This window comes from Corythoichthys intestinalis, chromosome 8 (assembly GCF_030265065.1).
Source record: "Corythoichthys intestinalis isolate RoL2023-P3 chromosome 8, ASM3026506v1, whole genome shotgun sequence".
NCBI classification, from domain to species: Eukaryota; Metazoa; Chordata; class Actinopteri; order Syngnathiformes; family Syngnathidae; genus Corythoichthys; species Corythoichthys intestinalis.
Window position 1 is genome coordinate 40,257,793 of NC_080402.1, and position 23,288 is coordinate 40,281,080.

Sequence of the window (23,288 nt, forward strand, 5' to 3'; positions counted from 1 at the left end):
GAGTGTCCCAGTGGTGCTGTGAACGAAGAGACGTTTAAAAACATCTATTCTCAGTTCTTCCCTCAGGGAGGTCAGTTACAGTCACTTAACTCTTAAGAGTGGCTAGTTTTAGAAAAAAACTTAAACCTGGCGTCATTATATTCAAGTGTAGCCTACAGTGTGATGTCCACATATGTGGATGTCAGGTCTTAACTGTAATTATATCGAATACACTGCAAATTTGTAACATCTTAATCATATTACTTTTCTTATATCTAGTCAAATAATTTTCTCCATCTTGATTTGAGTGTTAACAACTAGTTAACAGATTAATGTGTTAGATTATTACATTTTACTCTAAGTAAATATTACTATTTGTTCTTATTAAGGCCAAACATCTAAAAGTTGGTCATTTTTCACCTGACTCAAGAACAATTTGCTTACAAATAATGTTTTGGACGATATCTATTCTTGAATTAATAACTTTTCTGACAAACAAGCTGTTTTTTTAATAGCAGGTCACGAACCAAGGGCGTAGGTTTGTATAGGGACAGTAGGGACATAACACCACCAACTTTTCAGGATGCTCAAATTGAGATGGCTTTTAAGCAACCTTATTTGCATTATACAATGAGTTCTGCTATAGAGGTAATTTAGATTGTCTTCCCATATGTTGTTAGGATAGAATTGACCCTACCATTATTAAGTGAATTACTTTCATTATGTTCAGACTTACATTTACCCCTCTTCATTTGCTATTCAGCAGTGCCGGTCCATTTTTTCCCCCTCAAACATACGTTTGATTGGCTGATGACTAGAACCCCCACATTCAAACATTCCTGACAGATATACATGTAAATATGCCACCTCCTCCACCCCCGTTGAAGAGGAGGCATATTAGGAGTTTTTTTTTTTTCCTTCAGCCAGCAGCCACAGTAAATAATGTAAAAAGACGTCAATGTTGTGGAGGTGATGTACATACCACTAATTTTGCTACTGAAAGTCTGACCTGCATCAGAGTTAGCATAAGATTAAACTTTGTAAACTTGCTAACCTGTAAAACTCAAGTAGAAAGCTGTTTTGAGTGGTGTTTTCCTGTATGTTTTCTACTTTTAATGTTAATTCAACTGCGCATTTTGTGCATTTATTCATGATTAAAATGTATTTATTTTCTACATCATTTAAAAATATTTTTAGTTGCAGTCTATGCATATTTTAACCCCACCCCCAACCCCCAAAATACACAAAAGCACAAGCTCGCTAAATTTCCTTTTATATGAAGCAAGCATTTTGAAAAATTACTTTCCCCCATGAAAATAATTAACTTTTTTCATTTTTATGTAGGAACCAGCTATTATGTACCCAATCTGTTTGGTGTTATTAATGTCCCGTTCCCAGCAGAAAGTGTGCATGCGGGTTATGCTGTTATAGCGTCCCTACCAATGTTGTGACCAAACGTACACCCTTGTCAGGAACGTACTGTAGAGTGACCAGATAAAATCAAAACTGGTTTTTCATTATTGGTATTGGAGAAAGTGAAAGTAGAAGCCTTCTGCCTTTGTACATGAGCTGGTCACAGCATAGCAAACCAGTTAAGCTTATCGACCATTAGAGCTCTCAAAACTAAGATGCTTGGGATTTGTTATGGAAGCAGACCAATTGCATTCATGGTGCAAAGATTAACTGAGCAATAAATGATTAAAAAATAATCAATATGTTAAGTACTACAGCACATATTGGTATCGGTATTGGATATTTTGAGTTGGACAATTTTGGGATATCGGTTAAAAATAGAGTTGTCAGGTTATGACTTTTTAATCTTTAATTATTAAGTTATATATTTTTCCCAAATAAATAAAAGTATAAATTGATACAGTGTTAATAAAAATTAATCAAAATGTGTCAGGTAACACGGGCGGGCAAGGTGGACCCAAATGCAGGGAAATGTAGGCGAGGCAGATGAATGGTGCAAAAATGATTGAATTAAAGCCAACGAAAAACAAAGTACAAAACAAAGGATGTGGTAATCAAAAGATAGCACTGAGGCAAACAAAACTTAACACTAACAAAAGACTGTTTTTCAAAAACTTACACGGAACACGAGGGTTTTGAATAATGCTGACCAGACCATGGACGTGACACATTGACGTAGACAGGCTTTGACAATGACGCAACAAGGAGTGAAAAGAAAATGGGATCTTATATACACACGCGTAGACAAGGGGTAACGAGACAACAAGGAACAGGTGGGCACAGGAGGATAGACTGGGAGAAGGCACATCAGGTGAAATCAATGGGCAATCACAGGGACAAGTCACACTAGGAGAAAACAAACACAAAACCTAACAAAATGAATGAAACAAATAAACTGCAAATTTATTTCTTAATCAGATTATTTTTCCTAAATCTAGTCACATAATTTTCTCCTTCTTGTTTTGAGTGTTAAAGACTTGCTAACATTAATGCGTCAGATTATTCCACTTTAGGTATACAGTGTATCACAAAAGTGAGTACACCTCTCGCATTTCTGCAGATATTTAAGTATATCTTTTCATGGGACAACACTGACAAAATGACACTTTGACACAATGAAAAGTAGTTTGTGTTTTCCCCTCAAAATATAGCCATTAACATCCAAACCCCTGGCAACAAAAGTGAGTACACCGCAGGGGAACTACGTACATCCCTAAATGTCCAAATTGAGTACTGCTTGTCCTTTTCCCTCCAAAATGTCATGTGACTCATTACAGGAGTGCTGTCAGCATTACTCCAGAGATTGAAGAGGTGGGGGGTCAGCCTGTTAGTGCTCAGACCATATGCCGTACCCTACAACAAATTGGTGTGCATGGCTGTCACTCAGGGAGGAAGCCTGTTCTGAAGACGGTACACAAGAAAGCCCACAAACAGTTTGCTGAAAACATGTCAACAAAGCAGAAAGCCAGCCCGTCTCATCAGACCATAGGACATGGTTCCAGTAATCAATGTGCTTTGTTGACATGTCTTCAGCAAACGGTTTGCGGGCTTTCTTGTGCACCGTCTTCAGAACAGGCTTCCTCCTGGGGTGACAGCCATGCACACCAATTTGATGTCGAGCGCGGCGTATGGTCTGAGCACTAACGGGCTGACCCCCCACCTCTTCAATCTCTGCAGTAATGCTGACAGGACTCCTGTAACGATGACATTTTGTCACATGACATTTTGGAGGGAAAATGACAAGCAGAACTCAATTTGGACATTTAGGGATGTACATAGTTTCTATGGGGTGTACTCACTTTTGCTGCAAGGGGTTTAGATGTTAATGGCTATATTTTATTGATATTTTATTAGAGGTGTGCATCGGTAGTGCCCTCTCGATTCGATTCGATTACGATTCGGAGGGCCACGATTCGATTCGATTCAGAGGGTCACGATTCGATTCGGTTCGATTCGGCAATGCATCGCGATGCCTTAAAGCCTGGGATGCATTAAAATTCTAAAGCAAAGCATATTTTTCGTGAATCATGAGGCAACACAAGCGGTCAGACATTAAACAACTTTTTATTGGCTCTTGTGTCACTCCTGGTTGAAGTCAAATGAAAATACTTTTAGATATATATTTAAAAAAAAAAAAAAAAAAACAGATCACAGCATTTAATTGGTGCTTTGAATGAGACCAGGGCTTTCTCTTTTTTTTACACACAGTAGCAGCCTTTCACACAGTGCAACATCTGAACTCCTGTGCAAAATCAATAATAACAGTCACTGTATTTTAGTCACAACAACCCCAAACTTGACCAGAGTTATGCAGTGTGTAAAAAATGAAACATGACAATAATAATACAAATGGGGAAACCAAATCCATTGCATCACCGGAATTGCGCAGGGAAGATTTTTGAACGTACTTATATATTTTAAAATGCGCTGAATCAATTCGGCTTGTTGCCCGCATCGAATCGAATCGTCCATGCCCCGCATCGGGATGCATCGCCGCATCAATTATTGTTGACACCACTATATTTTATTATATTTTGTTATTTTGAGGGGAAAATAAATTATTTCTGTTATATAAACTGCATATAGACTACTTTTCATTGTGTCAAGTGTCATATTGTCAGTGTTGTCCCATGAAAAGTTATACTTAAATATCTGCAGAAATGCGAGGGGTGTACTCACTTTTGTGATACACTGTATATTACTACTTTTTCTTATTAAGCCTATACATCTAAAACTTGGTAATTTTTCACGTAAATCAAGAAATAAATGCTTTCAAATGATGTTTTGAACAATATTCTTGAATTAAGAACATTTCTGACAAACAAGCTTTTAAAAAAAAAAAAAAAAAAAAAAGATGAAATATACCAATTAATTGCCTAAAATGTCTGTTTAGCTTATTTTCAGCTAGCTATTTTTTTTTTTCAAGAAATATAAGTGAGTAAAATTTACTTGAAGGACTGGCAGATAATTTCACTTATTTCCAGTAGATTTACACTAGAAAACAAGGGAATTTAACTAGTTTTAAGGAGGTGTTTTTTGCTGTGTACACTGTTGTTATTGGCTCCATTAACACTCTAAGGTTAATATTATTTATTACTTTTTTTTTTTTTTTTTTTTTTAAATTTCATAATACCTCTCGACCCTCATGAGGATAATCGGCTCGGAAAATGAATGAACCCTTAACTCATTACCTGCCACTGACAATGACAGATGTCCATATTATTTAAACTGGGATGCCAGAATCTCATCTTTCAGCGCCATTGGTGCCGCTAGACGTTCAATCCATTTTGACGGAAAAAAGTATGACATGACCTTACCAAATCATCTGTTTCATTTGCAGATACAAGTATGTATGCACATTTCCTGTTTGAGGCTTTTGACACTCACAACAGCGGCTCTGTTAGCTTTGAGGTAACACACACTTCAAAGGTTGGCTGATGCAGACACGCCTATTAAACGCTTCTAGAATTTCTGTAAAAGTCACCCTTTAAGCGGAAGTTTTTGACATTAGGTTTAATCATCTAGTTAGTGGGGGTTTAATTAGTCGGTGGAGTTGATTTGACCAAATTCCGTGCAGTTTGTAAGTTATTTGTTAGTTTCAGAGATCCAGAGTGGCTGAGCTAGCCCGAGTCAATGGTGCCTGCTTAGCATGCCAATACAAAACGATACAAATCTACAAACAGATCCAACATAGTCAAATAAATTCAAAATGCAGATCATTGTTCCAAAACATCCATGCGGCCAAAACAATGCCACACCAAACTGCCGTGATGCATTTCATTCTGCAGGACTATTTTTTTAGATGTAAAATACAACTACAATAGAGACGAGTGCTTCGGTCACTCGTGCTCACGATGCATTTGAGGACGGTAGTAAGTCGGACTTATCCGGCTCAGATGGTACCAATTGCGACTTCAAACCATTCCAAGTAAACCGCAAACATGGCTGATCAAGTTGTTTTTTATTTTGGCCATCAAAAGACATTTTGACCTCCAGCAAACCCGGCTTCTCGTAAGCGATCAAATAGCAGAGGCCTTCCAACGATATGTTCCCAGATTGGAGGTTAGGAACTCTGACCTCCCACCTTCCTCAAACACAGCATCAGTCTGCTGAGTTAACTGAGGGCCGGTGAAGGAATTCGCCCGCCCCACCCCGCCAAGCCGCGGAAACATCGCCAGGCGAACGAAATGCTGTTCCGCTGGCACTGCTCCCGCAAGCCAACCGGTGGGGGCCAAGATTCCGCGCGTTCACTCCCGTGTTAACCCTTTGTACTGACGCCATGTTCCAAAAGTTTGAAGAAGGCTCACCGAAAACAGGTTGACAATTTATTCGTCGACAATGGTCAAAAACAAGGCAAAAACAGACGACGGAGAGGCAGTGTCGGATCCAAGGTCCGCAAAATAACAGACACATTGAAATGTTCCCGAGCAGGGACCGTGTTATCTAAATGTTCAGTTCTTTTTGAAAGCTGCGGTCGAGTGGGCCGGGCCGAAGGCGTGGCTGGGTGTTGTCTTGGGATCGTCCCTCTGTGGCAGGTAAGGTTTGTGTGTCATCCTTTGTGGCTGGGACGTGGTTGCCACGGCGACCGACGCAGGTCTTGATGTCCAAGGCGCCCGCGCTATCAACTTGTTATCCTGGTTGGGCGATACTACTTGCGCCCTGTTCTTTGTCCTGGAGTGCCCAGGAGAACTGATTGCAAGAGTTGGTGCGTCAATCTAGCTCATGACACGTTGGGCTTCTGTGATAAAATGGCGTTGTGTATCCTCTATTCTGCTTCTTTTGATTAACTATACTGTAAGTGCTATTTATTTTATATTAGGTGTGTTAATATAAACAGTCCTACAGTAAATATTAGAAATGATACTTTTCGCTGATTGATTATATTACGTGTGTTAGAGTAATGCAAACAGTTATATGGTGTGTGCGAGAAAGGTAACTATTCCCTTCACCGGCAACATGGAAAAATGTGCATTTAGAGGCTGTGGAAACAGACAGAAGAGATGGGCAAAGCAAAGTTCCCCAAAATTCCCTATGAAGAACGAGGAACAATAGAAACTGGTTACTTGCTGCTGGCTACGACAAAAAAAAATTAGCAGTGAAAAAAAAAACAATGTGATATCACTCTGCTTTGCTCCCTTGCAGAGCTGCTGGATTACAAATGTCGCTCTTCATATTGCAATTATTGACATGCAATAGTAAATTTTAATAACTTTATCCTGAAAACATAGCCAACACTATTGATTGCATGGGTCATAGATGATTTTCATGGGTGCGCATGTTGTTTTTTATTGGCATGCTAAGTCAGTCAATGAACTCGCGCTAGTGTAGCCCGGGAGCCCTGAAAATGACAAATAACTAGCAAACTATACGGAATGGTGTACCGCAAGCAACATGTCACTTTTGACCATTAATATTCATGACGTTAGCAATTGTGGCTTGGCGGGTCGACTTCCCATTTGTCCCCAATAGTAAATGAATGGAAATGGCATACAAACGAGATGTTTACTGAGCCAAACCTACCAATTCTGTCCGAATATGATGTCCCTGGTGCCGAATTCACGTAGATGTGGAAGAACATACAGATGTTCAGTTAAAGAGATGGCTTGAGTATCGAGGGCTGAAAAACACGAGCCGACCTAATCCAGAGTTAGCTTTTTTTTTTTTGGTCGCCTTTTTCTTTTGTGCATTGCCTCACACCACTGACAAATACATTCTGATGTTTCAACAATCTATCCTTTACCACCATATGCCCTGTCTTTCTTATATATTATATCCTCTGGTTGTCTTACGTCTCTGACCGTTCTTGGGGGCAATTTACACTGCTATTTTTGTGTAGCTTACCCTTACTAAAGCGTTTTTTTCTACATCAGAAAAGGTAACAGTGGCAGTCAGATATCATTTTAATTTTTTTCAGGTCATTCATTGCCAGACAGAAGCAGCACGGCAAAACGCCACGCTAAAAAATAAGTAACAATATCAAAATGGCTTACCTCTTTGGGCTCTGAAGGACCATGGCCCCCAGCAAAATGTTTACTGCATGTGAAATGTGAATGGCTTCACCTTGCTGGCGTTAAACTGGATTTTTGGACATCCGCATTTGATCTATTCTTCACATTTTTTACTCCCGAGTTTTTGGTTTCGGGAAACATATGAAGAAAACATCCTTCATATGTCGTAATGTCTAGAGTCATTTCTACAAGTTCCATAGCAGCAGTATTTGATCGGCATGTTCTTTTTTGAAGGATTACCGGAGAAAACAAGCAGTAATAACATGGTTTGTTTGCGAAGGCTTTTCGATAATGTCCTACTTCCGCGTTACGATGGCGACATCACGGTCTAAAAATACTATTCGTGCGGTACGCTATTGAAATCCACACTACAGACTAAATAAACCCTCGCTAACTCGAAGATTAGGTCTGATGTCATAAATTCTGAACTTCCCCTATATTGCAGTCTGTAGAGTACAAAGGTCATTCCAGAATGGAATCTCCTTTGTCTGTCTGTAGGACTTTGTTCTAAGTCTTTCCATTATCCTGAGAGGCTCCATCACAGAAAAACTCAACTGGGCCTTCAACCTGTATGACCTCAACAAAGATGGCTGCATCACTCGAGAGGTACTTGCATGCTTGATGAAAAGTGTCTCCTATAGTCTTTTGCTAACAGCTCGTGGCGATGACCTGTTTTGGTCAGGAGATGACAGACATCATGCACTCCATTTACGACATGATGGGCAAGTACACGTACCCCTGCATGAGGGATAGTGCTCCCAAGGATCACGTGGAAATCTTCTTCCAGGTAGGAGAAAGATGGAAAGAAATATATTTAAAAATGAGAAGTAAAAAAAATCTTGAATATATACAGTGGTACCTCTACATACGATCGCTTCGACACACGAACTTTTCGACATCCGACGTAAAATTTGACTCGCCATTTGTTTCTACATCCGACGACATGCTCGAAATACGACGACAATGGCAGCACCGCAGACGAATGCACGGCGGATTTTCTTGTGTGACAAATCAACACAGGTTTCAGAAAAGGTTGGTACAGGTGGTGAAACAAGGAAAAAGTTGATGCTTACCTTCGAAATGAAGATGCAAATGACAGAAAAATATGAGCGTGGGGTGGGCATCCGTGAAATGGCTCAACAATACATCTCCACGGTCCTCCTCCGACCATCGTTCGCCAGTCTTTATAAATTAAGCTGACAATTCTTATTGTCTCCAAAGAAATCGCCAGCTTCGCCACGTTTTCATCATTTCTTTTACAACTTATTCAACACAAAACGCCTGCTGTCTGCCTCAAATGATGGTGTTCTCAAGAGAACATTCAAAGTGAAAGTGAAACTCAAGCTCACCGGTCTGTTTCTGGCACGTGAGCCCCGCGGTGCGTTCAGGTACACAAAAAAACGTCCGCCTTATTAGAACCCGATTCGTTACACTATTACAGGAATTATTATTATTCTTTTTATTACATTATTCCAATTTTGATTTATAATTTATTTGTTTTGCTACGTGTAATTGCCATTTGTAATAGCACCAGCAGTATTTTTTAAGGATTTAGTGCAGGTTTTTGGGCTGTGGAACGAATTAATGGAATTATAATGTATTCCTATGGGAAAATCCTGCTCGACATACGACCATTTCGACTTACAAACAAGGTCCTGGAACGGATTAACTTCGTATGTAGAGGTACCACTGTATTATGAATAGAAATTAGCACTGACATCGTATCACCTTCTAGAAAATGGACAAGAACAACGATGGCGTCGTCACCATTGAGGAGTTCTTGGAGACGTGTCAAAAGGTGTCAATTTTACAAAACATTCTTTCCAACACCAAGTTAAGACTTGTGCCTTTCTTCTAGGATGAGAACATCATGCGGTCCATGCACATGTTTGATGACGTCATCTGAAGGTGGACTCCAACTGTTCTTTTTCAGTTTTGATTACAAATGTATTGTGTATGCATGACGTGTGTGCGCTCACATACGCAATGTGTTGAAATATTTTATATAGCAATGTGATGATGGAAGACAATAAAACCTCACAGATATAATGTATTGATAGCTCTCCTGCTTTTCAGTTTTAACTTTATTACGGAGGACTTTGTGTTTGAACCATGGTTGTCTTGTGTGGAACAAATTATTGTAATTGACACCATATTTGTCCCAAGACACAATTATGCAAAAATCCATTTCAGATAATAGGCTTCCATAGACTTGACCATCAGTTGACAAGACAGCTCCCACAGACATTGCCCCACGCCTTCCCGTAGGGGGCCAACCCAGGCAGAACGTTGCGTAATAAACTCAAATACATGTTGTGTTCTAATGCCGGATTTAGGTGGAAGTAGGACGAATTTTTTACTGCATACAAGCAGGCTGGAGTGTCCCAAGAGTGATATGGTCAAGGATTCAAGGTAATTATTATGTTAAATAGCACCATGCATGCACTTTGAAACATTGTGAAAAAAATCAATGTCAAAAATTTGTGTAACTTTGGCTTGAAATATTTACGTAAAATGAACGATAACTGCCCGTTTTTTTCTTTCAACCAAGAATCGTGACTGTTTTACGTTCATATCTATAGAAATTCCGCAATTTAAGCATTTATTTACAAGAATTTTCAACTTAAAAAGCTCTGTTTCATGACAGCCACCATGTTGATTTACACAATACCGTAATGTTTGCTTGAAATATTTATGTAAAATGAACAATAACTGGCCGTTTTTTGGTTTGTTTTTTTCAACCAAGAATCTAGACTGTTTTATGTTCATATCCATAGCAATTCTGCGATTTAAACATTTATTTACAAGAATTTTCATTTTAAAAAGCGCTTCGTTTTATCACGGCTGCCATGTTGGATTTTGTATCTCTACAGAGTTGAAATCAACCTAAATAAGTCGTGATTGTATATAGAAAAATTCAAATTTTGCTTTTGTTGAATAAAATTATGATTCTGCATGCTTTCCTCAAGTATTAAGTTTTTGACGTGAAAATTGAGTGATTTATTAGCTGTTGAAAACTTGCACTAAAAAAAAAAAAATTTAGTTACTATTTTGGGCAAAATCATATATGATATGTTAAATATTGATTCTGAAAATATCGGTGCTTATCTCTGCATTTGGGGACTTTTGTGCATCTAGCGTCAAGTTTGAGAATTTTAAAGCCATTTAATTTTTGTATACTTGTATGAAAAAAATAATCGGGATTTTACTGGGGAACGACTTTGAATTTTTTTATGTCGCTGCTCATGGAGACTCATATATGACTCAGGGAGGTGCCTGTTTTGGATTTAAGTCACTAGCGGCTTTGGTTTTGAAAATATTTGAATTTTAAGTTTTTGAAAATACCGTAGCCCCCCTACAGATCGGCCCCGAGCCCCGTCAAGTGATAGTGAGGTCTATGAGGCTTCATTATGGGACAGCCTACTTAAAAGTTTAACTTGGAAAAGCATTCATGTACACCGTTTTTCCCCCCGATATGTTATCAAATTCCTGCATTGTTAAAAGTGAACTGGACGTTTTCAAAGACCACAAAAGGAAGTGTTTTTGTTGTTATTACCTAAAATGAATCTTTTATAAGGAGTGTGACTATTTTTGGTAATCAAGCCTTTCAGGGATACTACAGAGCAAGGGGTTGTGATAGTTAGTAAAAGAAGGGAAGATGACGGCCAATCCATTTCAACTGGAAGCGCTTCCGGCCCCTCCCACACTGCAAATTTATAATTTAATCAGATTATTTACCCTAAATCTAGTAGAATAATTTTCTCTATTTTGTTTTGAGTGTTAAAGACTAGAAGACCAGTTAACAGATTAATCCGTCAGATTAGAAATAAATATTACTATTTGTTCTTATTAAGCCCATAATCTAAAAATTGCTAATTTTTCACCTATATCAACAACAAATTGCTTTAAAATAATGTTTTGAACAATATCCATTCATAAATTAAGAACAATTCTGACAAACAAGCTTTTTTTCCGGACTAAATATACAGTACTAATTTATTGCTTAAAATAAATCGGTTAAAGCAACACTAGATAAATTTTCAACCTTTAAAAAATATTTTCATAACATTTGTGATATGTCGACTGACAACTAGTTAAATGGTAAATGGTGTTACACTTATATAGCGCTTTTCCACCTTTCTAGGCTCAAACCGCTTTACACTATCTCACCATCCACCTACTGGTGACGCAGCACCAGGAGCAATGTTGGGTTCAGTGTCTTGCTCAAGGACACTTAGACGTGTTCATCAGGGCGGAGAATCGAACCCACAACCTCTGGGTTGGGGGACAATTACTCTACCACTGAGCCACGCCACATGACACCTTTCAACCTTCTATCTTGAACTTTGAGGAGGGTGGCAGGAAGCTTGCCATACAAAAAAACTACCCTAATTTTTCCACTATAAGGAGCACCTGACTATAAGCCGCAGCCCACCAAATTTGGCACAAAAATGGCATTTGTTTATAGATAAGCTGCATTGGACTATAAGCCGCAGCTGTCCTCACTGTATCATGGGATATTTATTTACATCAAAAGATATTAACCGGTACAACCTTATTTGACAGCGGCATCATCACCGACTGTCATAAGACCAAATGAACCATCATCAAACTTTGAACCAGTTACTGCAAAGCTTTATTGCTTCAAGAAGCTTCATTTGGCCATCACTGCTCCCTTGGGGGAGACAGTGAACCTCTGCTGCCACCTGCTATTGACTGTTGTCATCCAACATGCCTCATTGCAGTGCTACAGATGTAAATAACAATCAAAAATCATGTTCTGTGCTAAATATTTCTTCAGTTACTGTTCTAATTGTTTCATCAATTGCTAGTTATGGTATTTACTGACACTTTATTTGACAGTGGTGCCATAAGACTGTCATTACACAATCATAATTATGACATGTGTCTGTCCTGAGCATTCATGAATGCTTATAATAGATGTCATTAAGTGTTATCCGGCAAAGGATCTCACTTTTGAATGGATGCAAAAGATCCAAGATGGACAAAAATTGAGTTAATGACATAATTTGCCAAATGACACTTAATGACATAAGCATTCAGTAATGTCCATGATAGTGTCATTTCATAATTTGGATGATTTTATGACAGTCTTATGACACCGCTGTCAAATAAAGTGTTACCTAAAAAAAAAAATCAACAAATAAGCCGCACTGGACTATAAGCCACAGGTATCAAAATGAAAGAAAAAAGTAGCGGCTTATAGTCCGAAAATTACGGTACAAATGTGCCGACTGCTTTACGGCATATGTCACTTTCCCCTTTCCCTTTTCGTAATAAAGACATGTCGATGCGAACGCTTTCGCGCAATTTCTGCAAAGATGGCAGAGCAACAAAAGAGAAAAAGTTTTGTCCGAGGAAACAAAAAAAGGGAGGCTACCAGGATAAAAGGACACTCAAGAATAAACATTGGCCTGGCTTTCACTTGCTTGCGTATCCACGCCTTCCCCACCGAACTGGTCGGTAGGCCGGATGAGGGAATACGGTAAAAAATCAAACATTTTCCTTTTATCAGCATCTTCATATGCTATTGTTTAGCCACAACTGGATTAATTACCTCATTACTATTCATTCTTCTCACAGCCGCTGGAAACAGAAATGTCGTTAATCCATCTGCAGGCGACCGGGAGATAACGGTTTTATGTCACTGTGCGCGAGAGGAGTCTGGCTGCAGCCCGCCTCTCTCAGTACCCTGCGCCGCTCTTCTCAGTACCCATCCCGCAGACAGGAAATGACGCAATACCGCAGCTCTCAATCCCCTCAGACCGGAAATGTCGTCAACCCTTGCGACGAAAACAAGTTACGTTATTTCACCTCTCGCGAAGAAAACACGGTAAGTGGCCGCACTGAAAAAAAGTTTTTAAAAGCGTATGCATGTTTAAAAATGATAAATAGTTAAACAACACTTGCGGTGAAAATATGAAGTGTTTATTCTGAGTTGAAAAGACCGTACTTATATCTAGTATACTTAATGTAATTTAAATAATGTCTTCCTTTACTAACTGCATGTGACTTTGCTCTACTTATATTGTTTAATACGTACTGATGAATTCAGCAGCGAATTGGCTAATGCTGCTAATGCTTTTTACATTTTTTTCCCCTCAATGAACAGTCTTCTTTGTGTAGTTTTCATTATATTGCACTCTTATTTTTCATTATGTACATGCCTGCAATTCGCAGCTCGCTGTTTTTGTTGTTGTATGGTATTGTTGTTTTACCTTCATTTGTTTTGTCTGGTCCTTTGTAGTTTGAATGTTGTCACATGATCCAAATAGGACAAGGTTGTAATTTTTTCTTGATATTGTTACTCTGCTTAGCTATATATTTTTTCATTATTATTATTTTTTTTTACTAGCTCCTTGATCACCACCCCATTGGGAAGAAACTAAATCACGACCCCCAAATGGTAGTCTTCCCATGCAGATACAGGGATGTCACAGAGATCCAAATGGAAGTAAGTAGCATAAGTAGTAATGTACTTTAGATTTTGGACTGTGCTGAACACTTTTTTTTGATAGACATCGAACACTGTAAAACCCACTGTGCAGACAGGACCAATGGTGACAATATAAGACCATGCCGAGCTTCGTGGACGGTTCAAACTCATCCTGCCCAGGAACGGCTGGTATGTTTTTATGTCTGAGACAAATGTTGTGCTCAGTGGAAATCTGGATAGGCTTATTATTCCTTATATTAGTTAACAATTGGACATAATTGATTATTTACTCTTTGTTTATTTAACCAATCAACATTCTCATTAGCTTATGCAAATCTTGAATATAAAGAGGCCAGAAATGGTGTTGATTGTCTAAAAAAAGAAAGTTTGATTGACACGTGCTGACTTTTGGAACGTTGGCCTGAACAATGAAATGGAATCAACTGTGAATTTTGAGGATTTAGTTTCTCTAAAGAACATAATGTCACTTGTACAATTAAGTAAAATGTAACTTTTTGTGTTTGTTTTTTGCAGATATGAAATGCATATTTATAACTTGTCTAACAAGTAGCTCATTCAAAGGTATAAAAAAGTATTTTTTGGCGTGTGTAGGGTATTTTAACTATGTAGCCTACAGAATGCTTGTATGGGCTCATGTAGGTGTCTGCGTACGTTTGTATTTATATAACATATGTCCGTGTGTATAGATTATGTATTTTTCAGGGAAGGACCATATTTGTGGCTGACCCCTATGTTGTTGCAACATGGTGAAAGCCTACAGGATGTGACCCACACATGCATTTGCCTGTAAGGCTGATTAGTAACAACTACAACTTGGAGCATTGGTTCATTTTCAAAGAACAGTCAAATCATAACAAATTAAATGATCCAAATTCCAATTATTTGTGGGAAGAAAAACAGATCCAATCATGAGATCAGGGAACTATTTTTATCTCTAATGAAATTCAGTATCCATTCATATTGGCATGGCGTTTCCATGATGATCCAGAATAGCCTTGTTTGGTTTTGAAGGTATGTTCCAGTCGATCCTTTTATGTTGCCCCTTCAATTAAAGCAGAATTGCACTCCAGATGATTCATCCAATCATTTGAAGCAAATTTCTAAAATGCCACTCTAAAATTGCGAATGTTTTGTTTCAAGGGCGTTGGCCCGGTCTCAACATTGGTAGGGACGAATATAATGCAAGTAAGGTTGCTCAAAAGTTGGTGGGGACAGCTTTAGCATCCTGAAAAGTTGGTCGTGTTATGTCCCTACCGTCCCTATGCAAACCTAACGCCCTTGTTTTGTTTGCATGAATCATTTAAACCTGACTGGTTGGTGTTCTTATGCATGGAAACACGTTTGTAATTGTTTAACTACTGTATTTAATATGAACCTATATTTTCAATTGCAGAAAACGCTGACAGTCAATCAACAGGGGGACATGGAAAGAGAGGATTGGAAGTGAAATAGAGGTATTTGTAAAAGTGTGTATATTCATTGATTCAAAACTTGAAGGAAGTGACTCGGTTAAATTCTTACGTTAGGGTTTTCCGGGACAGCCATAGGGGAAGGACTGTGGCATCTTCATGTTGATGGTAGGTGAGTTTAACTGTCCAATTTTGTCCTCTGTGATATTTGTATTCATTTATCCATTTGTAGTATGCTCTTTGCACTGTTCTGGATGCTCTCTTTGAGTTTAACCATTGTAAAATGAAGTTCACCGAATCATTCAAATTGGGCTACAAAATATCCTTGTCGTTATTCTTTATTTACACTTGTTTTTAATTTTTGTTAGACTGATATGCCAACTCTGAGGAAGTGGTGGTGTATATTGATAGCGGACAATTTCAAACTTGGGTGCATGGTAAGTCTTTGAAACTGTTGATATGGCATTCATAGGAAAGTAGGTGCACAGCACCTTAATTCTTTGTTGGAAAATGTGGAATACTTATTTTTGTATTTTTTCAACTTATGTGAGCCACAGGAAAGAGTTTGCCCATTGGACAGATGAGGCAAAAGCATTACTGCAGGGTGAAGTGCCACCAGTCTATCAGTTACAGAAGTGAAATTTGAATATAATTGCTGAGGTCAGCTTTTAAAGACTTTTTAGTGTCCATTACTCTGACGCACTTTTGAACATGCCCCCCTTTATTCACTGATTTATTTTAGGAAGAGGTGCAACCACAGCTCCTTCAAGTTAGTGGTGGCCCACTCCAAAAAGATATGGCGGGAAAAAATGGTAAGATTGTTTATATACCTAGTTTAATGCAATGCCTGAAAAGAAAAATCAAGTATAAAATTAACAAAGCATCATTTTTATTTTACTTATGTAATATTCAAATAGCTCTTTTCTTTCTCTTTTCCAATGAACAGTTTTGGTAAAAGGATTGTGCAAGACAGCACAAAAGCCTCGGACAGGGCTAGGGGGAAAAAAAAAAATCAATGCAGTAGGAGTTCCCAAGCATCCTGCAGATGGAAGAGGATGAGCACGAACTACAATGTCCTGGAGCCATTCAAGTTCTGTTTCAACCATCTGGAAGATGGATTTACCTTTTTTGAGGAGATTGTTGACTAAAGAAAATATCTATTCTCTCAATAATAATAAAAAATAATAAAACTAAAAAAATAAAGTTTACCACATCAGAACTGGTTGTATTGAGTTCATTTTTCTACACTTATGAATTAGTTTTTTTTTTTTTTTTCTTTTATCTCAGATGTTAGTTGTAGGTAGTTTTAATTACCTGTGATGAAGGCGGGAGTGCTTGCCGAAAAATGTCAGGTAATTAAAACAACCTACAACTATTGTCTGGGATAAAAGAAAAAAAAAAACAACTAACACATGACAACTTTTGTCATTTCTGTTTGAAATAAAGTTGCCTTTCCTGGAGCAGAAAGTTTAATATAGTTTCTGAATTAGTTAATTAGGATCTTCACCCACATGAATGAATTTAAGTAGCAAAATGAAAGACAAAATTGGTTTGGTTGCAACATTGAGAGAATATTACGTTTTTGATACATTAAATTGTAATGAAGCTATACTAATGTGTCCGTTCATAAAAATGTAAGGATGACAGCAATTTTGTAATAATTCTCAATTGGAGTATATTTTACAATTGACAAACTAAAGTACACACTGTGATAGGTCACAGGCGATCTTTCAGTCACTAATTAAACCTTTATTGCAGTAGTGTGTATTTTAATTTTGATGTACTGTAACCGTGTTTTTCATTTTGGTAAAATCAGCAGGCTTTAACAAACTGACCGCGCTTAAAGAGTTAATCTCCCGATTTCACCAAATCAATTTAAGGAGCATATAAATAAATTATTATTTAAATAATAATGAGTGATGCTGAAACCGAAAATAAAAGACGTGCGAAAAGAAAAGTAAACTAGTATTTACGTTCGAATGGACGCTAACTATTACGATAAAACCGGAAGCTCGGAGCTCCAGCGCAGCTTCATGTTGTCATTTCCGGTCTGAGAGCTGCGATATTGCGTCACTTCCTGTCTGCGGGATGGGTACTGAGACGAGCGGCGCAGGGTACTGAGAGAGGCGGGCTGCAGCCAGACTCTCTTGCTGTGCGCTGGTCCTCATGGGTAACGCAGTCTTCCTTAAGGCAAAACACTACCACTTTTGTCCACCTGCGTCGCTAAAATCGATCAAAACTGAAAAGTTTCGTAGTTTACTTTTTTGGCATATTTGGGCTATGCCAAGGGTCCCGACGGGTTTTTGGAATATTTCCCGGCGCTCCCTGGACCCAAAAGTGTTTTTTGACCGTTTTCGAAATTTTGAAAAAATGCGTAAGCACCCCCCTTACAAAAATGTAAAAAATTGACTCCCCCAAATGTACACATTTTAGGCATATTTGGGCTATGCCAAGATTCCTGACAGGTTCTTGGAACGTTTCCCGGCGCTCCCTGTCCCAAAAGTGTTTTTTTAATGTTTTCAAAATTTTGAAAAAATGTGTAAGCACCCCCATTACAAAAAAGTAAAAAATTGCCTCCCCCCAAAAGTACACTTTTTCGGCATATTTTGGCTGTGCTAACAGTCCTGACGGGATTTTGAAAGTTTTCCCAGCGTTTCCTATCCCAGAGTTTTTTGACCGATTTTGGAATTTTGAAAAAATGCATAAGCCCCCCCCCCTTAGAGAAAAGTCAAAAACTGACTACGCCCCAAAGTACACTTTTTTGTTATATTAGGGCTGTGCCAAGAGTACTGACAGGTTTTTGGAACGTTTCCCGGTGCTCCCAGGCCCAAAAGTGTTTTTTGACCATTTTCGAAATTTTGACAAATGCGTAAGCACCCCCCCTTACAAAAAAGTAAAAAATTGACTCCCCCCAAAGTACACTTTTTCGGCATATTTAGGCTGTGCCAACAGTCATGACGGGATTTTGAAAGTTTTCCCAGCGCTCCCGATCCCAAAGTGTTTTTTGACCGATTTTGAAATTTTGAAAAAATGTTTTGAAATTTTGAAAAAATGCGTAACCCCCCCCCCCCCCCCCCCCTTACAGAAAAGTCAAAAATTGACTCCCCCCAAAACTACACCTTTTTTGGCATATTTGGGCTGTGCAAACAGTTCTGACAGGTTTTTGGAACGTTTCCCGGCGCTCCCTGGCCCAAAAGTGTTTTTTGACCGTTATTTTCAGATAGCTATTTTTCTCATTTTAAGAAAGCAGAGTAAAATTTTAAAGCACTGGCAGATAATTTCACTTATTTCTAGTAGATTTACACTGAAAACAAGGGAATTTAACTAGTTTCAAGGAGGTGTGTTTTTGCAGCGCAGTTGAAATGGATTGGGCGTCTTTTCCCGTCAATCGCAGCCAAATAGTTTGTATGTGCGCTCACAAGTGATTTATAAAACAAAAAACAACAACAAAAAGGAGAGTTTTTCCTCGCCGACATGGAGGGTCTAAGGATGGGGGATGCCCAGGACTTGACCTTTATTTATTTCATCTTTATTTCATCTGCCGTTTCCGACTGTGTGTCATATTGCCTCTGCAACGCCCTTTGAGGCAACCTTGTTGTGATATAGGGCTATACAAATAAAACGGAATTGAATTGATCCCCCCCCCCCCCCCCCCCCCCCAAAAAAAAAAAAATCCTGGAGCAAAATACTTATTTGAATTTCAATTTATTGCAATTTATATATAAAAAAAGACATTTTTAATTATTAATCATATAAATAAATGAAATTTAATGTCTTTTTAAAAATTCGTATTTCTATTTTTTATTTATGACTATTTAAATAATTATTTTTTCATTCCAAAATGGGTCCTTCAATTCATTCATTCAATTTAAAATTATTTATACACATTTTTATTCTCTATCGCATAATACCTGCAGGCAACATTAATACTAAAATTGGAGGTCAAAATGAGACCCCTGTCCTATATGAATAATACAACTGTTTTAAGAAAAAAGTAATTCATGCATTGAAAGGGTTAAAAATATATTAAATCTCACTCCCACATATGTGGAGGCCAGATCTGAATTATATTATTACTAGGGCTGTCAAACGATTAAAATTTTTAATCGAGTTAATTACAGCTTAAAAATTAATTAATCGTAATTAATCGCAATTAATCGCAATTCAAACCATCTATAACATATGCCATATTTTTCTGTAAATTATTGTTGGAATGGAAAGATAAGACACAAGATGGATATATACATTCTACATATGGTACATAGGGACTGTATTTGTTTATTATAACAATAAATCAACAAGATGGCATTAACATTATTAACATTCTGTGAAAGCGATCCATGGATAGAAAGACTTGTAGTTCTTAAAAGGTAAATGTTAGTACAAGTTATAGAAATTTTATATTAAAACCCCTCTTAATGTTTTTGTTTTAATAAAATTTGTAAAAATTTTCAATCAAAAAATAAACTAGTAGCCCGCCATTGGTGATGTCAATAATTACTTACGCAATGCTCATGGGTGCTGAAGCCTATAAAATCAGTCGCACCCAAGCGCCAGCAGAGGGCGGCAAAACTCCATAAAACACAATTAACATGTGGGCATTTCTCTGTACTGACATTTAAATCTGTCTGAGCGGGGCATGTGCGTTAATTGCGTCAAATATTTTAACGTGATTAATTAAAAAAAAAAAAAAAAATACCGCCCGTTAACGCGATAATTTTGACAGCCCTAATTATTACTTTTATTATTAATCAGTGTTTTTAAAATATTTATGTATATATATATATATATTTTTTTTTAAATTAAATTAAAAATGAACTCATTCGACTAAAGACATCATTGGGAGAGGTGCTATCTCGAGGTGGTATACAATTTTAATGTGTAACTCTCCTGAAAACTCAAAGGACAAAACGAGGGCATGGAGTAATAATTTGGTTGAGGACATAACAGAAAGGGATTGGGCTAAGTTGTGTGTGAATGCTCAAACTAAATGCATGAACGCACAGCTGAGACATATTTAGTATAAGTGGATAATGCGAACATACATAACACCTGTAGAACTAAACAGATATAATAAAAACATTCCTGATACCTGCTTTAAATGTACAAGAGAATACGCTTTTTCACTGTGCGCAACGCGGAGAAGTTAAGAAATTTTAGCACGAGGTAAAAAAAGGTTGGAGGAAGTGATTTTAAAAGACATTCCATTCAGACCCAATTTTTTTTGGTTGGGACCGTTTCCAGAAGAACATAATTTTACCAAACATGAACAGACACTTGTTAATCTTGGGTCAACAATGGCGAAGAAATGCATTGCACTGGTATGGAAATCAAATTATGGACCTTCTACCAAACAGTGGATGAATCAGATGTTGTCAGTAATACCTATAGACCCTACTCACCTACGTCACAAAATGACGTGCCGCTGTATCCGGCCGCCATATTGTCTGTATTTTTTAGACCTATTCTCATTGTTTTCAATTAGTCGTGCAAGTTATAGAGCAATTCATGGAAGCCCCGGTGTTATCTGACGCCGTAAACTCATTGGATGCGTTGCATGAAAAGCGTTATGTGGAAAAGCTTCAGTTTATCCATTCGCCAGATCCATATTTGATGCCTAAATCGATGTTTTTCGACCCGCTGTCTTCGCCGTCTTTGCCTGACCCTGATATTTACAACTATCTTGTCCACACAAAATCAGCCTATTCTCACGAAAGTTTGAAAAACTTTAAGAGCTTGGAGGCTTATAAATGCTACGTTGCTGGTTGGGTGAAACAGGTCCTCGTACACGAAAATTCGGCAAGAATCTTGTGCTCGGGAAGGTGAGTTACGAAATTTTCAATTCAAAATCTTTTGTTCTTGCTAACATCCACTGTCAAGTCTCATGTATGTCATGTCATTTGTCAATGGAGCTCTCACTACATACATATGTAATATGTAATAAATATGAAGTGCGATAGCACTACTCCAGATTGTCCCTAGTTGAATGTATTTTTTGGCTTTTGACCTCAATAGTGAAATTGTAAATTAATTGTATGACAACTGTCTTATTATCCCCTTATAATTATATATTTTCAGGTAGTTCATTCACAACGTCTGAGTGTATGTTGTCGGCGATTAGCCTAGCAATGATCTTAATTGTGGTTGTCAGCCCCAAACCCTCTAAATATATATTAAATGCATCTTACCAGGTATAAAATGACTACTACATAATCTGTGGTAGTCGTTTGGAGCCCAGTTTTCTCGTCGAATTGCAGCAGTCAATCTCGCTCTCCTCTCCGGGTCTCTCGGAATACGGTAAAACTTCAAGTCTCTCCGTCTATCTTCTCTGTTTTTGCAACCGACCGCCACACACGACTTCACCATTTTGATTATTAATGTTAACGAGCAGAAAAACACGCCATAATAGGAGGAATTTACGAAGCGCTAATGCATTAACATGACGAGTATACGGACAACATGGCGTGGGGGCGTGGCTGTGACGTCACGTGAGTAGGGTCTATAGAACGTGACATACATTTAAAGGGCAAACAACAGACTTTTGAGGACATGTGGACACCTTTTATGAGTTATGTCAAAAACAGGAAACTAACATGAGGGCCACTGGATCAGATTGTGAACTGTGATTCTATGTTATGAAGGATAAAAGGGGAAGAAGGAGGAGGAGGAAGAAAAGAAAAGGTGAAGCTGGAGCTTAATATTGGCAGAGGAACAAATGCTTGCTTGTTGTTTTTGTTGTGTTTTTTTGTGTTCTGGTGTGTTTTTTATGGTATTGTTTTTGATGGTGTGAATTGTTGGAAAATCAATTAAAAAAATACAGTGGAAAAAAAAAAGGAACTCATTCACTACCATTGATAGTGATAGATATCAAATCAATTACAACTGGGATGATTGACAATGAGAGATCATGTTTCTCTGCCATTGACAGAGAATGATGTCAGCCTTCACATTCAAAACTGATTGGACATCTAGCGACATCAATGGCAGCCAATGAGTTCATACAATGTTCATTAAAAAAAAAAAAGAATTAATAAAATCAACAAAAACACAGAAGCCGATTTAATATATCCTTTAATTTTATTTAAGAAAATTTCAGTAAAAACTCTTAGTAAGTACAAATTTCCCTGTCAGTAGTGTTTCTCCAGCTGGCATCCCGACTATATTAAATCCACAAAAAGAAATCAGTCAATCTTTTTGAACCGATGCGCCAATCCGAGTTTTGACATCAAATGGTAAATAGTTATAGACACACAAGCTCTTCTTTCGTTTAAAAACGGTTAATTTTCTGGTTAAGCAAAGAATGCAATCCTTCCCCCGTAAAATATAAAAGAATAAAATGTGAGAAACAATTGATAAGAAGAAGCAGCTGTCGTTCAGCAAGGCGTGTCTCCTTCCCTATTTGTGTCTACATGTGTCACAAACTGTCTCATAGTTTGTGGTTCTGGCTGGAGAAAGTTGACAATATAACGTCAAAATGACTCTTTGAAAGGCATTTAAAAAAGAAAGATGAGCAGGCGCACTAGCCCACCTGCGGCAGTGTTGTCAACTAGTCCTCTGTTTAGGATGAAGGGGAAAAAAAATAGCAATCTATCCTCACAAAATAAAATCTCTTTGGCATAGATTACCCACCCGAAAGCAGAAACGCACGCACACAAACACACTTGAACTCCTAAGCACACATACACACAATCTTGGAAGCTTTTTCCAAGCGTGTGCATATGATCCTCAGCAATATTAAGATATAAAACATATGTAAGCCCTGTTAAGATTAGGAGTCCCGTACTCAATGATAATTGCATATATTACATGTAAAAATGAATAAAGATCTTTGTTCCGTTCTAGGCAAGTGGCACACCTTCTGCCAGCTTCTCTTTTGGATCTGTGGAAAGGAAACAATAGGATGAGAACTAAAACTAGAGATGATAAAGAAAGATAACATAA

General features: G+C 37.9%; 2 protein-coding genes across 5 annotated transcripts in view; one reads left to right on the forward strand and one right to left on the reverse strand.

Annotated features, from left to right (window-relative positions):
• Window positions 1–16,550, forward strand: part of LOC130920372 (Kv channel-interacting protein 2-like) — a 42,404-nt gene extending 25,854 nt beyond the window's left edge. The window contains exons 3-17 of one of the 4 annotated variants that reach the window (XM_057843551.1): window positions 1–70; window positions 4,793–4,863; window positions 7,959–8,066; window positions 8,143–8,247; window positions 9,196–9,258; window positions 9,319–13,314; window positions 13,729–13,762; window positions 13,837–13,935; window positions 14,000–14,106; window positions 15,332–15,392; window positions 15,465–15,515; window positions 15,716–15,784; window positions 15,899–16,007; window positions 16,090–16,159; window positions 16,294–16,550. In XM_057843551.1, the coding sequence (XP_057699534.1) occupies window positions 1–70; window positions 4,793–4,863; window positions 7,959–8,066; window positions 8,143–8,247; window positions 9,196–9,258; window positions 9,319–9,366 (465 nt within the window). In that variant the 3' untranslated portion in view covers window positions 9,367–13,314; window positions 13,729–13,762; window positions 13,837–13,935; ... (5 more) ...; window positions 16,090–16,159; window positions 16,294–16,550. The other 3 variants (XM_057843549.1, XM_057843548.1, XM_057843550.1) reach the window with 3 other exon arrangements.
• A 5,843-nt stretch (window positions 16,551–22,393) lies between these two features.
• Window positions 22,394–23,288, reverse strand: part of jupa (junction plakoglobin a) — a 36,389-nt gene continuing 35,494 nt past the window's right edge. The window contains exon 16 of the mRNA XM_057843541.1: window positions 22,394–23,226. The gene's annotated coding sequence lies outside the window, so the exon portion shown is untranslated. The remainder of the gene's footprint in view (window positions 23,227–23,288) is intronic.